The sequence below is a fragment of the Cucumis sativus genome, chromosome 3, assembly GCF_000004075.3.
Source record: "Cucumis sativus cultivar 9930 chromosome 3, Cucumber_9930_V3, whole genome shotgun sequence".
Taxonomy (NCBI): Eukaryota; Viridiplantae; Streptophyta; class Magnoliopsida; order Cucurbitales; family Cucurbitaceae; genus Cucumis; species Cucumis sativus.
In genome coordinates this window covers 11,664,956-11,684,480 of record NC_026657.2, presented here as the reverse complement: position 1 = coordinate 11,684,480, position 19,525 = coordinate 11,664,956, and the positions used below count along the sequence as shown (strand labels likewise).

The window sequence follows — 19,525 nt, the reverse complement described above, 5'->3', positions numbered from 1 at the left end:
TAAATAAAAAATATAAAAGACTAAATTGTAATTAATCCTAAATTTAAATGGTTTGTACAGAAATTCACATCGAGAAGGAATTCAACTCTACCACATAATTTATTTAAAAATTAAAATGAAAAATTCTACCTAATAAATGAGGGGGGGAAAGTCTAAGCCTTCACTATCCTCCTGAATTTGGAATAAGCTTCATCGTCGTCGTCGTCATTGAAGAAATCAAATCAATCTCCATAACACCCAAGCTTCTTCCATGGCGCTTTCCGCCCACTAGAACCCGACTTTATTCTCGACTGAACATTCTCGAACTCAGCGTACGGACAAGGAATCGTAATTCCACCTTCATGTTCAAATCCGTACTCCTCCTCCGCTTCTCTCAGAAGCTCTCCAAACAGAGGATGGTTAAAGTAAATCACTGGCACAAGAACACGGTGGAACTCACCGTCGTTTTGTCCAACGTATACAGCCAAATGACCTTTCGGGACCGCCGCAGACTTTTTCTCCTTCAAATCACGATCTAACGGGACATAACTCAATCTCCTTCTACTCGAACAGATCGATTTCGCTCCGTCTCTCAACCGCCTTCCCCAGCGTAACAGCTTTGCAATCGGCTTGGTTGAGCGTCCGGAGCTCAACAAAGAGTATCCAGACCGATTCCGGCGCCGTCTGTGGAGAATCCAGTTGGAGATCCGACGGATGTGTTTGCCGAGTTTGAATCCTCTGATTCGTCTCATCGTATGTAGGGAAAAATGGAAGAAATTAATTAAAAAGAGAGGGGAAAGGAGAGAAAAAAGGATTAGCGGCGGTGTGCGTGGACTGTGTAGATTAGGAAAAGGGCCAAGGATCGGCGGTGGACATGGTGAGGCGGAAGAAAGTGAGGCAGATTTCAGAAAGGGAAGTGGGAATGTTGGACATAGCGATTGGAATTGAAGGAGAAAGGAATCATCCAAGCAGGTTAGGAATTGATTAAACACGTAGAGAATAAGAAGAAGAAATTAGAGGAAACTGAAAAGAAAGAGATTGATCATAAGTTGTCCGGCGGAGAGAAGTGGAGATGGAGAGAGGTCAAAGGAGGGGGAAGGGGTTTGAAGATGAAGAGGAGGCCATTGGAGAGTGGAAATGGAAGTATTTTGTGGGAGTTTTTATTGTTTTGTTGTGATTTGGAAATGTGAACATGGAGACGATTGTAAATTGTGGAATTTATATTTGAAAATTATTTTCCTCATTTTTCTAAATAATAACAATAAACATTTATTTATTTATTTATTATTATTATTATTTTAAAAAAATGGATTTGGGGTGGTTGTTGGAATCTAAAGTACTACTCTTCTTTGTATATTTGCTACTTCATCCCTATACTTTGCATTGGATTCATTTTGTTGACTAGGGATGCTTTTGAGTTGGATTGGACTAAGATACTTTTAGGTATAAAAGATCGAAAAATAGAGCAACTCAATCGTAGATGGTTATTGGAGAATCTGAGGAGGTTCGATTGACGTTGGTTTGTGACAAATCTAAATTAAACTAATAAGTACTTCTCGACAACTGAGAACGGTTTAAACATCTACTAAATTGATTATAGTTGTTTTCGTTAGAAAATTAGTTGAACTGATCACCACAACAGCTGAGTTGTAAATTTATTCAATCCAAATAACCTTTATTAAATAATGAATTAACTCAATCCAACAAAAAAAAAATTGGGGTTTGGTTCCTTAGGTTATTTGTTTATATATTTGGTTTAAAATTAAGTAATATGCTAATATGTTAAAATTGTATTGAATTAAGATTAATAACTCAATTTTAATTTATATTATATAGTCTCACGTCAATAAACATTAAAATTATATAAGTACTTCATTTTTTTAAAAAAAAAATTAAACAATTGAGGAGGTAGAGAATGAAACTATGTATAGGTATTTGAGCTGATAAATTGGAATAGAATCGATCGAGTATGTAACACTATCATCTCAAAGATATATTGATGACTCAATCTTTTACTCCTGGATTTGTTGGACTAACAAAAACTGCATTGGTACATAGATGCTCGTTTTAAAAGTCGATATTAGTATCGTTTGTAAAGATATGGGAAGACTTTGTTGTCCTTAAGAGTGGTCCTAAGTTTGATTGGTTAAAATGTTGTGCATTGATGTGTGGTGTCTATCAAACACTTTAAACTCTCACAAATCTTTTTTCTTTCAAAGAAAAAACTGTTCAACAATAAGAGAAATTTCAACCTGAACCTTTTGAAAGGTAAATATATTATCTTGACCAATTGAATTATAGTATCGTAAAGAACACAAGATAAATTTTTTACTTTTTGTTTAATATCATGTCATATAATATAAAAGAGAAAAACGTGATCACATCATGAATGTTGTCGATTATATCATAATTAAATTCGAGTTGGGTCACTTTTAATCTTACTTTTTTGGTCGAGTTACGTACAACCAACCTACTTGCTTCATAAAGCTCTCTAATCATAACTTTGTTCGATTGCGACTCATTAGTTGAACTATATGACTTTAGGTTTCATCCTAGTCAGTTAATATATAACCCCACTTGAGCTAGACGACTTCAATTCAAAAGCCCACTAGAGGCCGCTAAAACTACAACACATTTTTTTATTTATTTTGTGTAACCTAAGTCTACATTTACTAGGTATACCTAAACTCAACCAAACATCAAGCTAATGCCATTAATCATAACTCCTTGGGGGTTGGTAATGTTTAGACATCAAGCTATTTGTGAGACAATCAATTCTTAGTCGTTTCAAAAGATTATATATATACTCAACAAAAATGAATGAAATTACATTATATTATATTATATTGGATTCAATTTTGTAGACTACCAAGTTCTTTCAATTTTGACCATATAGAATCCAAACTTTACCGTATAATTCAAAATATTCACATATATATATATAGTATAATATTGGGGCATGTGTTACTGGTGTTTGACTTTGATGTAATCAATAGATGATAAGGTTTTCGATTTTTCTTTCCTATGAAGATATGAAATAATGTATGAAAATTAATAGACTATAGAATCATATTGTTAATTAATTAAAAGAAAAGTCTAAAGTATGATTCCACGACTATATATTTCAACCCATGCAAGTTGGTTGTTTCCATGAAATTGCTTGCCCTAACTGGCCACGTAAGCACTCCTTCCAAAATTATTTCTTCCTCCAAAAATCTAACAAGCAAAATTGTTTTTAAATAATAAAAATGTTAAAAATATTTATCATATATAATCAAATATATATCTATTAGTGTCTATCGACATCAATTAGTAATTAATGATAAACCAAATTCGAGACGAACCTTTTCATTTTACGCCGAAGATTTTCTTTATATAAAATTTTTCAAAATTATTGTAAGAAGGGAGAGAAAAAGAATAATAATAAAAAGAAATGTTGTTTTTGGAATAAGATTATCTGAAAAGTACTTTGATGGTTAAGTAAGTGGTGGACGAAGAATTTGACAAAGTAAAGGTAGAGATTTGTGGTAATCATATATATATATATATAGTTGATTAAGATATATATACCCTTTGCCTACTAAATGGAGAGAGTATTGTTATTTAATTTTTATTCATGGAAGGTGTCAATTTCCACTTTACAAGATATATTTAATATTTAGATATCGATTAAATTTTGAGATTTTTATAAAAAATCGATTAATTCAATTTGATTAATACATTAGAGGTTCGAAGGTTTAAATATTTTACGACGATGAGATGTTATAGTAAATCGACAACCGTTGACAATTATTTGTTGGTTTCAAAAACTGTCATCGATTCTCGTTTTTTTATAGGGAATACAATAATTAAAAAAATATTAACTACAAGAAGTATAGGGATATGTGCTTAGTCAAAGCATAGTGATTGAAAGTCTTTTACCAAAATATTTAACTTTAGGGTTTGTTTGTTACAGTAAACAATGTTGTTGATGTGTCACTTGTTAGTTCAATCGGAGGAAAGCAAATCAATTCAATGAAGGTTGAAAATGTTGTAATAATGATCAAAAGGGGGAAAAATTTCTTTGAAAATATTAGGATAGATATGATTGTTTTGGAGTGCAAAGATATACAATTCACAATCATCGACGTCAACGTAAAATCGTTTGGAGAAAATTTCTTCCAATGCAAACTTAAAACGTTGACAAAAGTCTTTGGCCAACAAAATTACTTCGTGTGACAGAATAAATTTATCCTCATGCATTGGTAGACGTCGTAATCTTCATCGAGAGAAATTGTGCATATCATGACCATAAACACCAAACTCTTAAATTTGTATCTAACGACAAGAAATTGAACTTTAAAAAATATTTACTATTGATCGATCTCTAAAATTTCACATTTACATTTAATAAATAATATACCTATGAGGTTTTGTTAATTTAAGAAAAAAGAGTTGCAAATATTTATAGCAATATCAAGCTCAAAAATATTCATATATCTAACTAGCTTTCAGAGTATATATCATAAATAAAAATTGTCCATAGTAGAGTTTATCACATATATAATTATTATTGCTATATATTTAATTATATTAGACCTAAAGTGTTAAATATGTTAAACACGGTTGATAGTTAGGACCTATTAGATACAAACACGAAACCTGGAAAATGGATCGGTTTGTAATTTAACTTTATTAAACTTATTTCAACATTGACAAATTGATAATCGAAGAATTATTAATAATAATTATTTTAAAGAGTTGAATTAACTTCAAACCACTGGAAGAATACTACTTTTCGGTCTACGATTCTTAGCTAAAACGAGGAAGCTTTGTTAGGTATCAAAAAAACAAGTTGAGGGATATTTCTACAACAACTTCTAGAATTGGATACAATTAAGGATTAATCAGTAGAATTAATTAGTAGCTATCATATATCCTCTCAAACCAAACCCTAGACTTGGAAAAATTTGCCCATTCATTATTATATACACAAACATTGAAATTTAAATGTCACTATATAATTAAAAATCAAAATAGAATTTTATATATATTATTGGGAGTTGTTAATAATAATAATAATAATGTGAAAAATAGTTAGAAGTCATAAGACGTAACCATTTTTTTCAAAGTAACTTAATGAATGATGTGTGTTTATTGTGTTAGAGAAGGGATGGGATGACCGTACACACCGTACTTCAATAATCTCTAATATAATGCCACTAAATGTCAACTTTATTATATATATATATATTTGTATGTGTGCTATTAAAGTTTTGAAAAGTTTATTTTATTTTAAATAATGTGTAAGATATCGTAAGAATGAAATAGTTCGATCGATGTAGAATATGTAGTCTCGATCAAGAGGTTTGAGATTCATATCTTTGAAGTTTGAAAACAAAAATTTGAAAATATTGACGTTGATAGAGATGCAAGTAATTGATGAAATGTTGAGGTTAATAGAATTTAATAAATAAGATTTTTACAGTAAAAGTTTTATCTTATTTTTTTTTCTATTATATTTAATTTAATAATGATTTGTTTGATTGATTTTTTTTAAGAAAAATGTTTTAGGTGATAAATTTTTTGAAAATATTTATAAATATAGCCAAATGTTATAATTTAATTGTGATATATAAAGCTCGGTCTATTTTGGTAGGGACGGGACGAAAATGGTGACTAAAATTTGAATACTATTTACCTTTGCCATTTATGTCATATAAAACTTAAGGGCAAATTTAAATTTATTCCTCTACACTTCGTAGGTTTATCAATTAAGACGCTGGACTAAAAATTAGCATTGAACTTAGAGTTGTATTAATTTAAATTTGATATTTTATAAGTGTATCAATTTATACGTTCTTTCCCGTTTTTCGTGTGAAAATTTTATTTTGAATCAATCAAACTTTTGAATTTTTACAAGTATGTAGATCATTTAATACGATTTTTTTAAAAATCATTCATACATTAATTTTTAAATATGTATAAACTTTCGAAAACCGAAAAAATTGACAAACTATTTAGGTTGGGTAGAACAAAATCAACCAAATCAATAAAAATTTATTACATTTTTAGAAAGCGTAAATATTTTATGAAATTTTTTATTTTTGACTACTTTTTTCTTTTATAAAGTATTTTAAAAAGGAAATTAAAACCCTAATTGTAAAGTAAAACAATCCGTTTGTAAAGAGCTGCACAGAGCAATAAATATCTCAAATTTAGGGTTTTGTTTGTGAAACGAATCCGGAGGTTGAAGACAATGGCGAAATTCAATGTAGTTCAGAAGCAAAGGCGGGCTGCTAAAGCTCAGATAAAGAGAGACGCCCATGGTGATCCTTTGACCAAGAAGCTCAAGATCAAGCAACAACCTACTTATGTATCCAACAAGCGTAAGCGCAAATTGATGAAGAAAAAGCGCAGGGTACGGTTTTCTGTTTTGCTCTCTCTTGTTTCTACTTTATATTTTCAATTCAAAGTATCTCTGTTGCGAATTGATTGTTCTTTTTTTTTTTTTTCCGATTATTTTCAGGAAGAGAAGGAAGCTTTACAGATGGGTCTGACGAACATGGAAGATGTTGAAATGGCTGTTGCTGAAGGTAATGAAGCTTTCTTGTGCTTATTGATAAATTATGAAATCGGGATGCTGTTGCTAATTTCATATTTGAACTTGTTTGCTTCAATTGTCAAGTTCCTATGGGGGGTTTCTTCCAATTTTAACTTGTTGGATTGGAGGAGCTGAAGGAGACCTTTGTTGAATGTGTTTCGTTACTGGGTTTTTAGTTCATTTCCCTCTCTAAGTCAGTTTAGGAATCAAGCGGGTTTTAAGCGAGGCCATACAAATGACATAATGAATAGAGGCAATTTTGGTTAGGTAAGTGTACCCACCTTGCTAGCTTCTTCTAAACATGGATGCTCTACACATATTGTAAGAAGTGCTATTTGAACTTTGTGAGTTTGCTTAATCTGAGAGTGGGATGGGAATCTCTTATCCATAAGAAGGTGGGATGGGAATCATTTGATCGAAGAACTTGGAATGCTCGGGGCATGTAATATAGTGATTTTTAAATTGTTAAAATCTTGTTCAAAAATTAAAATAGCCTCGAGACATGACCCTAATCCATTCAAAATCAAATTCAATTTTGACTGCACAAAAGCCATGTTTAAAACACATTTTTTGGAGTGATTTCGTACCTGAAAAAAATTATCTTAAACCATTCCAAAATCACTTCGGAGCATGCCTTCAGAGTATCAATAGAATATTTTCTATTGCCTCGGCTTTTCTTTCCTTCCTCACTTCCTCTAGCTAAAGAAATTTTCTAATTAATGGAACAGTTGTGAAAGTTGGAAAGATACATTTTCGAATGGTTCGTGTCAAAGGGAAAAAGTTCGGTTTTGTGGTACCCGAATCTTTTAATGAAATCAGTTTTGGTGACAGGGTTATGGAGAAGAAATCAAACATTTCCCTAAGCACTGTACTCTTTTTTTGCCCACTAAGTTATTATTTATTATAATAAACTAGGAACTCAGTAGATGGTGTACATATTTAAAAACAAAAAAGAAAAAAAATTGGGAGGGAATCCAAGCTTCAAGCTGCTGAAGATTGCTTAGAACGCTTCTATTGGCACATGGATCATTTACAATATAGTTACTTAAGGGGACATTATAATTTACACATGAGATAGCTGCAAAAGACAATCTATTAAGAAAAGTATTAAAACTCTTCTCTATGCTGTTAATGTTCTGTTATTTGTTTGTAGCCAAAGATTCCCCCCAAATACTCGAATCTATAGGAAGAATATTTATATCTGGTGAATGGTTGACCTGTCATGACAAATGGAGAACCTTTCTATTAGATGGGAGAGCTGTATGTAATAGGGAATCTTGTTTCCCATTTTGTACTGTGCTTTTGTTCTCATACTGAAATTTAGAACTAATACTTAGAAAGGTGATCTATGGTGCAACGTTTTGTTGGGGTCTCTGTATGAGTATGCACGTGTGTTCGCATAGTATCTTTGGATTCAATAACTTATTCCACCCTTCACATTTTGGACCACTTTTGGCATATTTCCCACTTGTTACAAAATAATCCTTGTGCTTCTTGTAAAAGTGATTGGGAATCATTTCCATGATTTATTATATGCTCAACTTGGGTTGGATTTTATCCATCTGGGAATGCATTTGAGTATTATGATGTTTTGTGCTAGAATAATACTCAAATTCGCCGGCCCCTATACCTTTGTTTATCCATTTTCTCATTTGTTTTTGTTTAAGAAACTCGTGTATGGAAAATGAAAGAGAATCAGAGCATCAGTTCAGTATATGACTCAGCAATTAGTGATACAACTTGATTGGATTAGCCTTCATTTTTTGTGCCTGATTAGTTCGACTTCAAATGAAAATTTAATTTTATTTCTGCTATGACAATGTAGAGCTTAAAAACACCAACCGGACGTCCACCAAGTTCCATGTGAAGAAGAGTGTAAGGCTCAGGCAATTAAGGAGCAAAGGCAAGTCTCCCTATTGACCCCATTTCTTCTCTCAATTCTTATTGCGTACAACTTCCATTATAATTTAATCAACTTCTGAAAATGTGCAGGCAAGAAGAATAAAGGGAAATCTTCTTCGAGTTCGGGTTCTAAAGCATCAGGCGATGCTATGGTAGAGTAAAATTAGGCTGAAGAAAGTTGTTTTGTTTTTATTTGGTTTTGAATGTCAATACTTCCTCTATTGTAACATCATATTTTAGGTCGTATTAAATGCGATTGTCTGTAGCTTTGGAGGAAAAGATTCTAACTAAAAGTTAAGATCTTTGGTTGAACCCTAAAAAGATGAGGATGTAGATTTCTTTGAGAAAAAAAAAGAAAATTGATTTTTTTACAATATTATTTTTAGAAAAAACAAAATCAATTTGTACTGATAAAACTAATTTCACGATGATCTAGAGGTGAAATCTTTGTTTTTTTCGCTATTTCTTTGATATTGCTATCTATTTGATTTTGATTTTAATATTTAAAATGTGCTTATTTTTTTGTACTAAGAGTGGATGTACTAATCGTTACATAGTATCAATATAACTAAATAAAATGCTATAGTTTTTTCTTGTGTGACCACCTACCTAAAAATTAATTACTGCATGCGCACGGGTACAAGAAAAAGGTCGATGCTGTTCAAACATTTATGGATATTAAAAAAAAAGTGGTAGAAGGATAAAAAAGTCATACTGGTTTAAAGATTTACTTGTGTGATATTTGTTACTTTATGTTTTATTTTATATACTAGTAACTCGGTACTTGATTCTTGAACTACTAAACAAACAGAAAAGAGAGAATAACATTTAGGGTTAAATTATGGTAATTTTACACTACGATGACATAAGTTGAAGACCATTTTTTTTTCAAAAAAAGAAGTTTCCATATTTACTTGAGCATCTTATTTTAGGGCATGTGCAACTTTCCCAATAGAGGGGTCAAGTGGTTTCACTTAATTGAAGAAAGAGACAAACAACAAAAAGAACTTAAGAACCAACAGATCATGAAGCACCAACAAATGATGAAGCAAAGAAAATGGCCATAGAGGATGGTCCACGAGCCTAATCATCATACAAATTAAAACAAAACAAAATCTACCCATATATAGTGGAGCTTAAAGCCAGATCCTCAATATTTGAAATCTCCAAACATTACAACTTAAGTTAGGAATGAATGAATGATAGAGTTAGTTTACTTATATAAACATTTTATTATAGTTAACTTTACCTTCTTTTCTGCTGTATACACGAACCAACGATTTAATTGCAACTATTTCCTAATTTGTAACAAAACAAAATGAAAATTAAAGAAAAATTCACCACTTTGTTTTGCTATCAAATCAATAATCGTCCAAGATGTAAAGACCTAATTTTTGGGACTCGCCATCGTTTATCATTGATGTAAAGACCAAACATTTGTACGTCCAACAGTCATGGGGATACTCATTCTGTTTTTGTTAATGGATGAATTCCTCTCTACTAATGAGTATTTGATGTTAAAAGTTCATTCTGTTTTTCATCATTCCTACATCCTAGTACGAACAGTATGATAAAAGATCTAATTAGCCCACAGAACAACACGTCTACCGGTACAGACACCCCTAATCTAATTTTTTTAAAAAAAAAACTAGAACATGTAGAATGGAAACCTAATACTAAGGGCCATGCCGTCTATTTATGACTTTACAAACAAGAACCATGTCGTCCACCTATCTCCTGAACATACCTGAAGATTGAAGCGTTCTGGCATACTCCATTACAATAGGAGAGCTCTTCACTGATTCCCATATCTTCACAGAGTTTTTTAACCAATCACGTTCCGAAACAGTTCTTGGGAACGATGCACCATTCATGGATAGAACCTGAACAAGTTATGAAATGTTGGAGATTGTTTTCCACCACAGTAGCTTTTTTAATATATGAAGGGTCTAACCAAAACCTAGTTTTTAAAAAGAACTCAACACCTAACTTACGAGTTATTACCCCAAAACACTTGACCATATAAACATTTTGCTGATTAGGTGCTTGTAATCAAAAAAGATTTTTAAGGCAAAGTTAGAAGATTAGGTATTTGAAAGTTTAGAACTAGAATAATAAGTGATATGAATTAATAGAGATTTAAACCTATATAATGAACTACAGACCTGATCCCTCAGCTTCCATAGAGCTAAGTTAAAACTTTCGTATTGACCTCTGGTAGAGTCATCCTTGTTCCGGTTTGGGATGAGAAGCAACCTTCTATCTTCACCATCTACATCTAAATTCCTGGTATCAGGAACCACAGAGGAGAGTAGTTGCTCACTATGAACTTTTTCAAATTTGTCTCCCATAAATGAAGAGGTTTTAAAATAGTAGGCAAATGCTCTCTTCAGTTGCAAGATATTTTGTGGAACAAGATCTCGATCCTGCACTCTGCACGTGATTTAAAGAAAAAGTCAGCCCACCAATATTATCAGTTATTACTTTTGCTATGTTCCTTGTGAAAAATATTCAATGATTAAGAATTCTTCTAAGGGGGATTGGAACTTTTGGGTTATGGAGGCGTGCATTTTCTTGTCGATCTCAAACTATAAGTCGCCTGAGATATTTTGGTACACCAAACTCCTTAAATTATGAGTTTCTTTACTTACTGCTTCAAGTTTAATGACAGAAAATGAACCCGAGGATTTTAGTGATGGAATTAGGAGATCAAAATTTATTATAGAGGACAGGGTAATTTACGGTTTTTTGGAGTTGGCAGGAACATGAAGTCTACAGTCTATGGTGTTTCTCTGGCTAGGTTGAGCATTATAGGATGTTCTTTCATGTGATAGGTAATAGTTTCTTAGTTTAAAGACTGACCTTATTCTTATCAAGTTATCAACTACATTCTGTGTCTTGTTGAAAAAATGTGATAAAAGCTTGAAAGTTTCCACTCACTTGGCATGAACAAAGATGGGAGTTGCCATATATTCTTCACTTGTAGAAGTTTTTTCTTTGTATTCCTTCTCAGATGCTACATTAGAATTTTGTGCGTGAGAAGAAATAGGAGAAGATGGGTCAGGCAAGCCATGTTTAAGCAAGTCAACCTGCAAAAGAGAATAATTGGCAACAGCATCAAATTTCAAAATAGCCAATAAAGAACGAAGAAATAAGTGTCAAGATACAGAAATGACATAAAGCAAAAATCATGACATAATATGGTTAAAACATAGGGGTCATTAAGATGAAGGTTGCTACTTACAGTTAACATCAAATGCCACATATTTAGATCATGAACTCCCTCTGATATCACAAGAACAATGTTGCAAATGGACGCTAGAAGAATGCCCAGCTAAAATAATCCTTGCAGAGCAATGGGAAGAAATTTATAAGATACTATTTTGATGCCATAAGGCATAAAGAAAAAGAAATCCCCCACCAAAATCGAGTTTTTCATATAATCGTGCAGTGAAACTCTAAACCTCTCTTCTGATTCCAACTCATCCCCCAAACCCCTACGAAGCACAAATAGAAAAGAATCTCTTTGGAACTACCTGGATACTCATGAGTTCATGAGCCAATTCAGCAGATGGAGATTCTCCATTAATAACTGAAACAGTGGACGAACCATCGGGTCTCATAATTTCAGCTAAAACCGAAGGACTGAACACAGGCTGCAATTACCAAATTATCATGCAAAACAGTAAGTAAAAAACAAAAATATAATACTATAAAACTGTCACATGATGAATTCAGAAGACAGATGTGTCGTCACCATTAGTCAGTCACCCAATAAAAAGACGAAAAGGAGACAAACCGTAAAGGAATATTGTTCATTCACTTCAGCTATTTCAGTTTATTTTATGGATCTTTGTTATACATTCTCTAGAGAGAGGAAAATTTCAAGCAAAATTTGAACAGTAATACAACTATAAATATTAAACTGGAAATACATAATTTGGCTTGTGTTCTCTCCCCTTTTGATAACACAACCTTTTCCCTTTTTGTAAGAAGCCAAACTTTCATTGAGAATTTGAGATAGATGAAAGAATATACAAGGGGACTGGGGTTTCCCATATATTCTTCACTAGCTTGTACATTTCACTCATTTTAGAGCTTGTATCCCTTGAACATTAGACTTTTTTCAATTTTTAAACGAGAAATTTTGTATCTTGTTCAAAAAAGGGGGAAAAGATATACAAGGGCAAAAACGAAGAACAAGCAGTCCTCACACTGAATTACAGAAAGAGGCTTGAATCTATAAGTAGTAAGCTGATACTTAATTTTAGATAAGAAAACTAGCTTAAAATATGAACCCAAAGAGAAGAAGGCCAACAATATACACAGGCCACACCAACCAAGGGGGCACAATATAACACATAAGATGATAAAGGATCTCCTACTGTTGGTGACAAAAATAAAGGTGATCACAAAAAGATTTAAATAAGAACCCAAAGAGAAACATTAAATTGGAAAGAGAATCAAGTTTTTCCAGTTCTCAGCTAACAATAAAAAGAAAATTCACTAGGAAAACACCTGAGTATCCAGAAGTATAATCCTCTCAGAAGAAATTCGAGGCTCAATACCCAATGTACAATGCCTAGCCATTGCTCTAACATCTTCAGATAGTATTGGAAATGGTGGTAGCATACCTGCAATACATGCAAAAGGATGGCGCCAATATTAATGGAAAGGACAAATGAGGTACAATAAATCTTTTATCCCATGACAAGAAAAAGACATTACACTAATATTTAGCGATGAAAGCATAGAAGGTTGTAGCCTAAATAAGTGAATAAAATAATAGGAAGAACATCAGATTTGAAAGATTCTCTTTTTTCTTAATGAAAAGACCGACTTCCATTTTGATGCATGAAGTTAAAAGAAGGTTGGTAAAAAAAAAGATGGCCTAGAACCAAAAAGTTACAAACAAGGGCTTCGATCATTGAGGAAAAAAAGACTCAAAGTAGTTAGGGAAAAAGATTGAAGTAGAACTAGAAGCCCACAAAGAGGTGTTGGCATGTTGAAAGCTCTATTTCTCCGATCAAGGAATCTTTCACCCCTTACAATTGCTGCACTTTCCAATGAGCTCCATTTTCCAATGACTGAAGATTGAAAATAATAGTAAAAAGGACATGCTTGGTACAAAGTCTTTCATCTGCCCCTCATGACGACAGCAAAGAAGGGCCTTCTCCATAAAAGAACGGCAAATAATCCGATCCAAAGCAAGAAAAACTCCATATTCCAGATATATATCCAATAAATAGAGGCAAAAGGGACGTCTTCAAACAATAAGCTCCAAATCCTCCATAATCAGCTTTCAAAAAACTCAATATGGGCCTAACCATAGTCGCAGATCTCTTGAAAAAGTCAGGTGCTACATTTTCAATGCGAAAAACTCAACATTCTTAAGGGATATTAACTTTCTAGAGCTTCGTATGATCATGGAATGACCAGGGTAAGTGAAGGCAAGCACCCAGAAACAAGACAACCAATAGGAAAACACAGCCAAGCGATCACGAGAGACCAACAATTTTTGGAGATATGGAAAAAGGCAAAAACATAATAAGATGATCAAATAAATCTAGAAGTGAATTAAACATAACAAACAATTTTTTTTTTTAAAAAATAGCATCAAAGATATCTCACCTGGAGAGCTTCCATCGTAGCCATAAATCTCATTCATAATCGTCGACTTACCAACTCCCGGTGGACCAATTATCCCCACCACCTTGAACTCCGTATTCTCAGTCAAAAACTGGCAAGGAAGAGCAAAACAAATGTAAATAAAATTGCCCACCCTAAACCCATTAAAAACTGCAAGAAAAACCGAGGAGAGAAGAATCCTCCTGAACTGGAAAGTGGTAAAATGGTTTTAAACCAACTGACCCAACTCTATCATCAAAACAGAACAAAACAAAACAAACAAAAAAACGCCCATTTCTGCAGCTGATTAACTGCAAAGCTTATACTACGCTACGAATAACTCCAGCAATAAATTCACAGTTTTTGAATATCGATAACAAGAAGAGGAGAAAAGAAGAAAAAAAAGAGGGAAGTAGAGATTGTTTACAGGGAGGAAACGGTCAATGTGGAGATCCCATGAATCGGAGAGAAGATTAAGGGATCCAAGAGAAGGGAGACGGGAGCGAATGGATGCTGGTTCGTCGTCGGCGCCGGCGCCACGTCCAATCTTAGAGTTAATAGGTCCGCCGGGGACGAGACCAGGCTTTGCTAGGAGGATTTTGGGGGGAGGAGGAGCAGGAGAAGAATTGGAAGAAGAATTAGCGCCGGTTGAACCCGCCATTGTCCAAAACCTCCCACCTCTCTCTCTTTTCCCTATCACCTCTATGCTAATTTCAATGATGGGGTTTTTGTAGGATTTTGTTGATCACATTTCAATGTTATTTATTATTCATTCCTCCAATTCCAATCATAAATCACCCATACAAAAATTGCACAAAAAAAACCATTTAGAAAACAAATATGTGATATCACAGGGACAAAAGATCATATCACAACACTGTCACAGGCTTCTTCATTTAATATATAGCAAATATTAAGTCAAAAGAGTGACACATACTATATTGAAATCACAAATTTATTTGGTCTTCCAATCCTTTTTAAAATGTGGTTATACACTTGCTTGATTCTTATTCTTAAAATTGTTAGGAGTAGAACTAACAAAAGCTTTGTGGAAGAAAGACAAATTAGAGATGATGAGTGATAAGAGAAGAGGTTGTGAATACAATCCATGATAACAACTTACCTAAAATTCTTTGACATCGTGATGTTTAGGAACAAAAGGATTTGTCCACATTAGTTAAGGTATGCTTAAGCAATGCTCAAATATTCACAAACTATTTTTTTCTTGTTTTATAAAAAATAATAAGTTAATTGTTAATCATTTCAACGTAAATTTAGACATCATTGGTTACATAAAAAATGAGCATGATTCAATTAGCATAAGTTTGCATTGAGGTTAGAGGTTTAATTTTAAAAAATCTTGAATTCATGTTTACTCTAAAATATCACTATTTGATTATATTAACTGTAATTTAAAAATTATATAATTTTTTATGGGTAAGATATTACAATCTTAAAAGGAATGATAGAGGGTAATAACCACATCTTCCATTGATGTTCATGTTCAAGTAGTTTGCATTTATAGGTTATAAATAATACAAAACTTATTTTTAAATTAATATTTTCTTTTGACATTATTTAACTCAATTGACATTAATACGTGCTGAGAATCCAGAGGTATCGTGATTCCTATCCCCTATCCCTTATTTGTACTAAAAAACATTTCGTTTTAAATCTATGCTTCATCTATCTTCCTGTAACATAGATATGATATGAACTTAGATCATCTAAATGTTTGAAACACTTGTTAAACTGACCTAGAGACATTGATATGCCAAGAAAAGATGAATCAATAAATAATTTCCCTCTTAATTTCAGGTCAAACGACTACAACTCTCGTCTAATCAACAGAAAATAAGCCCATATGATGGCACTGTTACATAATACCAAGCTAAAAGATATGAAGAAAAAAAACACACACACAAGGATTCTCAGAATTGAAGGCCATGTTCACGAGCCGCATCAGCAAGTGCTTCTACTCGTCCATGGTATGGATATCCACCGCGATCGAATGCAACTTTTGTTATTCCTTTCTCCAAACAAGATTTTGCAATCGCTTCCCCTATTTTCTTTGCCACTTCCTGTAACAATCATATTATCCACATAATAATAAGAATTCTGCTTCGATCAAGACATCTACTTGGTCTCTAAATTTAATTTCATCCTTTAACTTGGGCTTGTAATTCTATCCAGTCTTTGTCACGTCTTAGGTTGATTAGCAGTGTTAATAGAATGACTGACAAGTAAGACAAACTTTTTCAAATTTAGCCTTTAGAGACTAAAAAGTTTAATTTGTTGACATACAGATAGAACTCATCTATTCAAGTAAGGCTTTGTACAATAACTAAACTTAATGCTCCTTTAAAGACTAGCTATTGGTCTTGGCATTTATAGTTTTGTTTTTCTTTTCTTTTGCTGTTTCATTTATGTATTCAAGTTCAGTAATCAAATCTCTCAGGATGTCTGACCAAATTAATGGATGCTCTCTTATTTAGTAGATGTATGAAGATCTACATAGACATCAAACCAGTGGAACAAAGTTTGGAAAAGGGTGGATGAAAGCTAAAGATTACCATAGGACCAATATATATATATATATCTGCACACGCATACACATATATATCTACATCAGTAGATCAATCAACTAATTCTTAGTTATAGTGACTCACAATGGTAGGGCCAGCACTGTAGTCTAACCCCTCAGAGATTGATTTCTGCATTGTAGAAACTGCAGCAAGCGTATGCATCTTGGAGTCATCGATAACCTGTACATACAAATGCTTATTCGAACGGAAAACAGATAACCTTGGCCTCTCCGTTGTTCCTTCAACCTAAGACAAAAGATGATTGTACAGGTGAACTGTACTTTAGTATCTACCATCTATACCCGCAAGGATCAATTTGCTATTATAAAGATAACAATTGTAAACCAGAACAGTTCTGAAGGGATCCAGATGTATGAAAAAAGGAAGATTAAAAAGATTCAACTGATCATGTACTACGTTCAGATGTTTAAATAAAGAGAATTATCCATAAATCTTTGAGTTAGAGCGGGAGGATATACTTCCCATTAAAAATCCTATTAACTTTATTTAACCATTCTAAATGTATTTTAAAAAAATTCAGTTGAAGACAGATCTTATGGCAGAATGGAAATGCTATCGTCCCAAGTGTCATATGCAGGTCAAGCATGTAGTGTTTTGTTCCGATTTGCCCTAGTTAAGTACAACCTAAGCAACCTCCCTCGCTTAGTCAGCCTTCCAAAACCATCAATACCAAGATTCTATAACTAGGGATACAGTGAACATGCAAGAAAGCTGAAATCAAAATCCAACCCACAAGGATTCAGAAAAATGCTTCCCAACATTGTCCGCATCAATAGTAATGAAAAAAAAGTGTCAGTCTCACATGCTCCCTCAATGATAATGACTGATTCACCAATCTCTGGCTCTCTTATTCTCTTTCCTCTCATCAAGGTCAACAGAGCTCTCTAAATGTTCAACTAAATCCTTGCTTCATAGAAATAGTGTCAATTAACTCTATCCAGTAGCTTGAATCTTTAGAACAAAACCTTCCATTTGAACTTAAACCTACTAAAGCTCACACAATCACCACAACCGTAGGAAGTCCTAGTGCAAATTTCCTTGAAGATGGCTGACTGACTGAAGTTTATCTTCCATTTGGATCTCCTTAGTAATATTGGGCAAGTTTCTGTGCTTAGTTCCATGGATAAGGAAAATTTAGATTTGAAACTAGTCATCCACTGGATGCATGAACTTGATTCATATTGTATGCAGGTGCATGTGCCGTGATCCTCCTGTTCTGTGCATGCTGCACGTACCTTCCACATGAATAACAGTGGAACACAGAATATAGTTCGAGCATATAATTGGGTAACTTAGTAGGGTTCAAGGAAATGCTTTCAACAATGTTTTCTCCACTGAGCATTACCTTGTTGCTCTTTTCATGTCTCTGAAGTCCTATGCATAATGCTACCCTGTCCCATTACTGGAGAATTACAGTGCTAAAGATCCGAAAAAGGACATATTCCTTTGTACAATGGTAGCATTAGATTCAACACTCACGCTGGAACATATAGTAACCCTGTTTTTTTTGCTCAACATTGATAATTGAAGGGTTGGTGTTCTAGTAACATATTGGGCCTCCAGCTCTGGGCGATCACCATCTCACCATTTCCGTAGTAATTAGTTGTGGTTCCACATATGAGGCTTATTTCTTAACTAACATACATATAAAATGGGGATATCTTTCGTATTTTGTGTTCTGGGGTCCAACCTCCTGTTGCCTGTCTATTCCTTGTACAAGTTACTTCTTCCTAAGGATTTTGGTTTCTCCAACAAATAAATCTACTTTCAAGTCATCTGAGTTCCAAAGGAGAGAAATGTAAATCTTAGCAGATCCTATCACGAAACAAGTTTTGATTACAGCTATGAAGACTATCGTTTGAAAATATATTAATTCTATTTTGAAGTTTTGACTCGCAGCAATGACAAATAACAATTTCTTTGTTCTGTTCCCTTTTTCCCTCAATCTTCAGAAACTCATAACTTGTGTAACGAAGTAGTGGCAATGTTCTAAGAAAGAAGTAACCTATTAGGTAGTCTAACCAGAACTTCTAAACTAAAAAGAGAAGAAAAAAAAAAAAAATCAATGAATTGATAAGCTATCAAAAAAAAAAAAAAAAAAAAAAAACGAAACAATATCCAAAGGGAAGTACACTAACAATTGTTTAGCACATAACATAGGGTGATAAAATGAAACCCCGATACATCCATTGCAAGAATAATCAAAAGACCCCCTCCATTTCCAGCCAACCTCTAAAAGTATTCAAGGTAGAGAAGAACAATGTTGAACAAGAGAAAGGATGAATTAGCACAACATTTAAAATTGACCCAAATTAGAGGGTGGAATTACCTTCTTCCTAATTCGAGAATGGCGAGCTGTGCGGTCCTCTCGTCTGGTCGTAGCCTTGGCTTCAACAACAAGAGAGTGACGGCCGGAACTTGAAGTAGTAGGCGGAAAATGAAGGTGCGGACGGTTGAGAATGTTCTGTGAATAAGATACGGTTAGAAAGGAAGTGCGGAGGAAGGAACAAGGAGCAGTGGTTGAAGCCATTGTTGCCCTGCTTCTCTCGTCGAGGATTTGATTGTGTTTTGTAGTTGAGTTGGGGTTGCCTTATCTACATTGGGCAATAGTTTTTCTACATTAAATTTTGAGCGGGATTGACACATAACTAATTACGGAAAAATAACCCTAATCTATGTATTAGAAAAATATGTAATAATAATAATAATAAAAATACAATCCAACTTTTTTTAATATTTAATCACGATCACATTTGTCAATCCATAATGAAAATTTGTTGTAAATGTCAAAATTGTTTACAAATTACAATAAAATTTCATGTTATAA

At 33.3% G+C, this 19,525-nt stretch overlaps 4 protein-coding genes across 4 annotated transcripts; 1 reads left to right on the top strand and 3 right to left on the bottom strand.

The window, feature by feature from the left end:
* On the bottom strand, nt 1–1,171 carry LOC101208334 (auxin-responsive protein SAUR36). The gene has a single exon (XM_004147596.3). The coding sequence runs from the start codon at nt 729–731 to the stop codon at nt 222–224; it is 510 nt and encodes a 169-aa protein (XP_004147644.1). The 5' UTR covers nt 732–1,171; the 3' UTR covers nt 1–221.
* Nucleotides 1,172–6,105: 4,934 nt separating this feature from the next.
* LOC101207928 lies at nt 6,106–8,908 on the top strand. The gene is made up of 4 exons (XM_004147595.3): nt 6,106–6,379; nt 6,488–6,554; nt 8,388–8,465; nt 8,555–8,908. Exons 1-4 carry the CDS (start codon nt 6,218–6,220, stop codon nt 8,623–8,625), a joined length of 378 nt encoding a protein of 125 aa, XP_004147643.1. The 5' UTR covers nt 6,106–6,217; the 3' UTR covers nt 8,626–8,908.
* Nucleotides 8,909–9,844: 936 nt separating this feature from the next.
* Nucleotides 9,845–14,901, bottom strand: LOC101207679 (protein SMG9). Its single transcript, XM_004147593.3, has 8 exons — nt 14,520–14,901; nt 14,096–14,204; nt 12,983–13,098; nt 12,001–12,120; nt 11,709–11,798; nt 11,405–11,553; nt 10,630–10,897; nt 9,845–10,347 (listed from the first exon to the last, which is right to left on the bottom strand). The coding sequence occupies exons 1-8, from the start codon at nt 14,751–14,753 to the stop codon at nt 10,195–10,197; spliced, it is 1,239 nt and encodes a 412-aa protein (XP_004147641.1). The 5' UTR covers nt 14,754–14,901; the 3' UTR covers nt 9,845–10,194.
* Nucleotides 14,902–15,864: 963 nt separating this feature from the next.
* On the bottom strand, nt 15,865–19,314 carry LOC101207433 (50S ribosomal protein L18, chloroplastic). Its single transcript, XM_004147592.3, has 3 exons — nt 19,028–19,314; nt 16,762–16,923; nt 15,865–16,173 (listed from the first exon to the last, which is right to left on the bottom strand). Exons 1-3 carry the CDS (start codon nt 19,226–19,228, stop codon nt 16,024–16,026), a joined length of 513 nt encoding a protein of 170 aa, XP_004147640.1. The 5' UTR covers nt 19,229–19,314; the 3' UTR covers nt 15,865–16,023.
* Between the last annotated feature and the right edge of the window lie 211 nt (nt 19,315–19,525).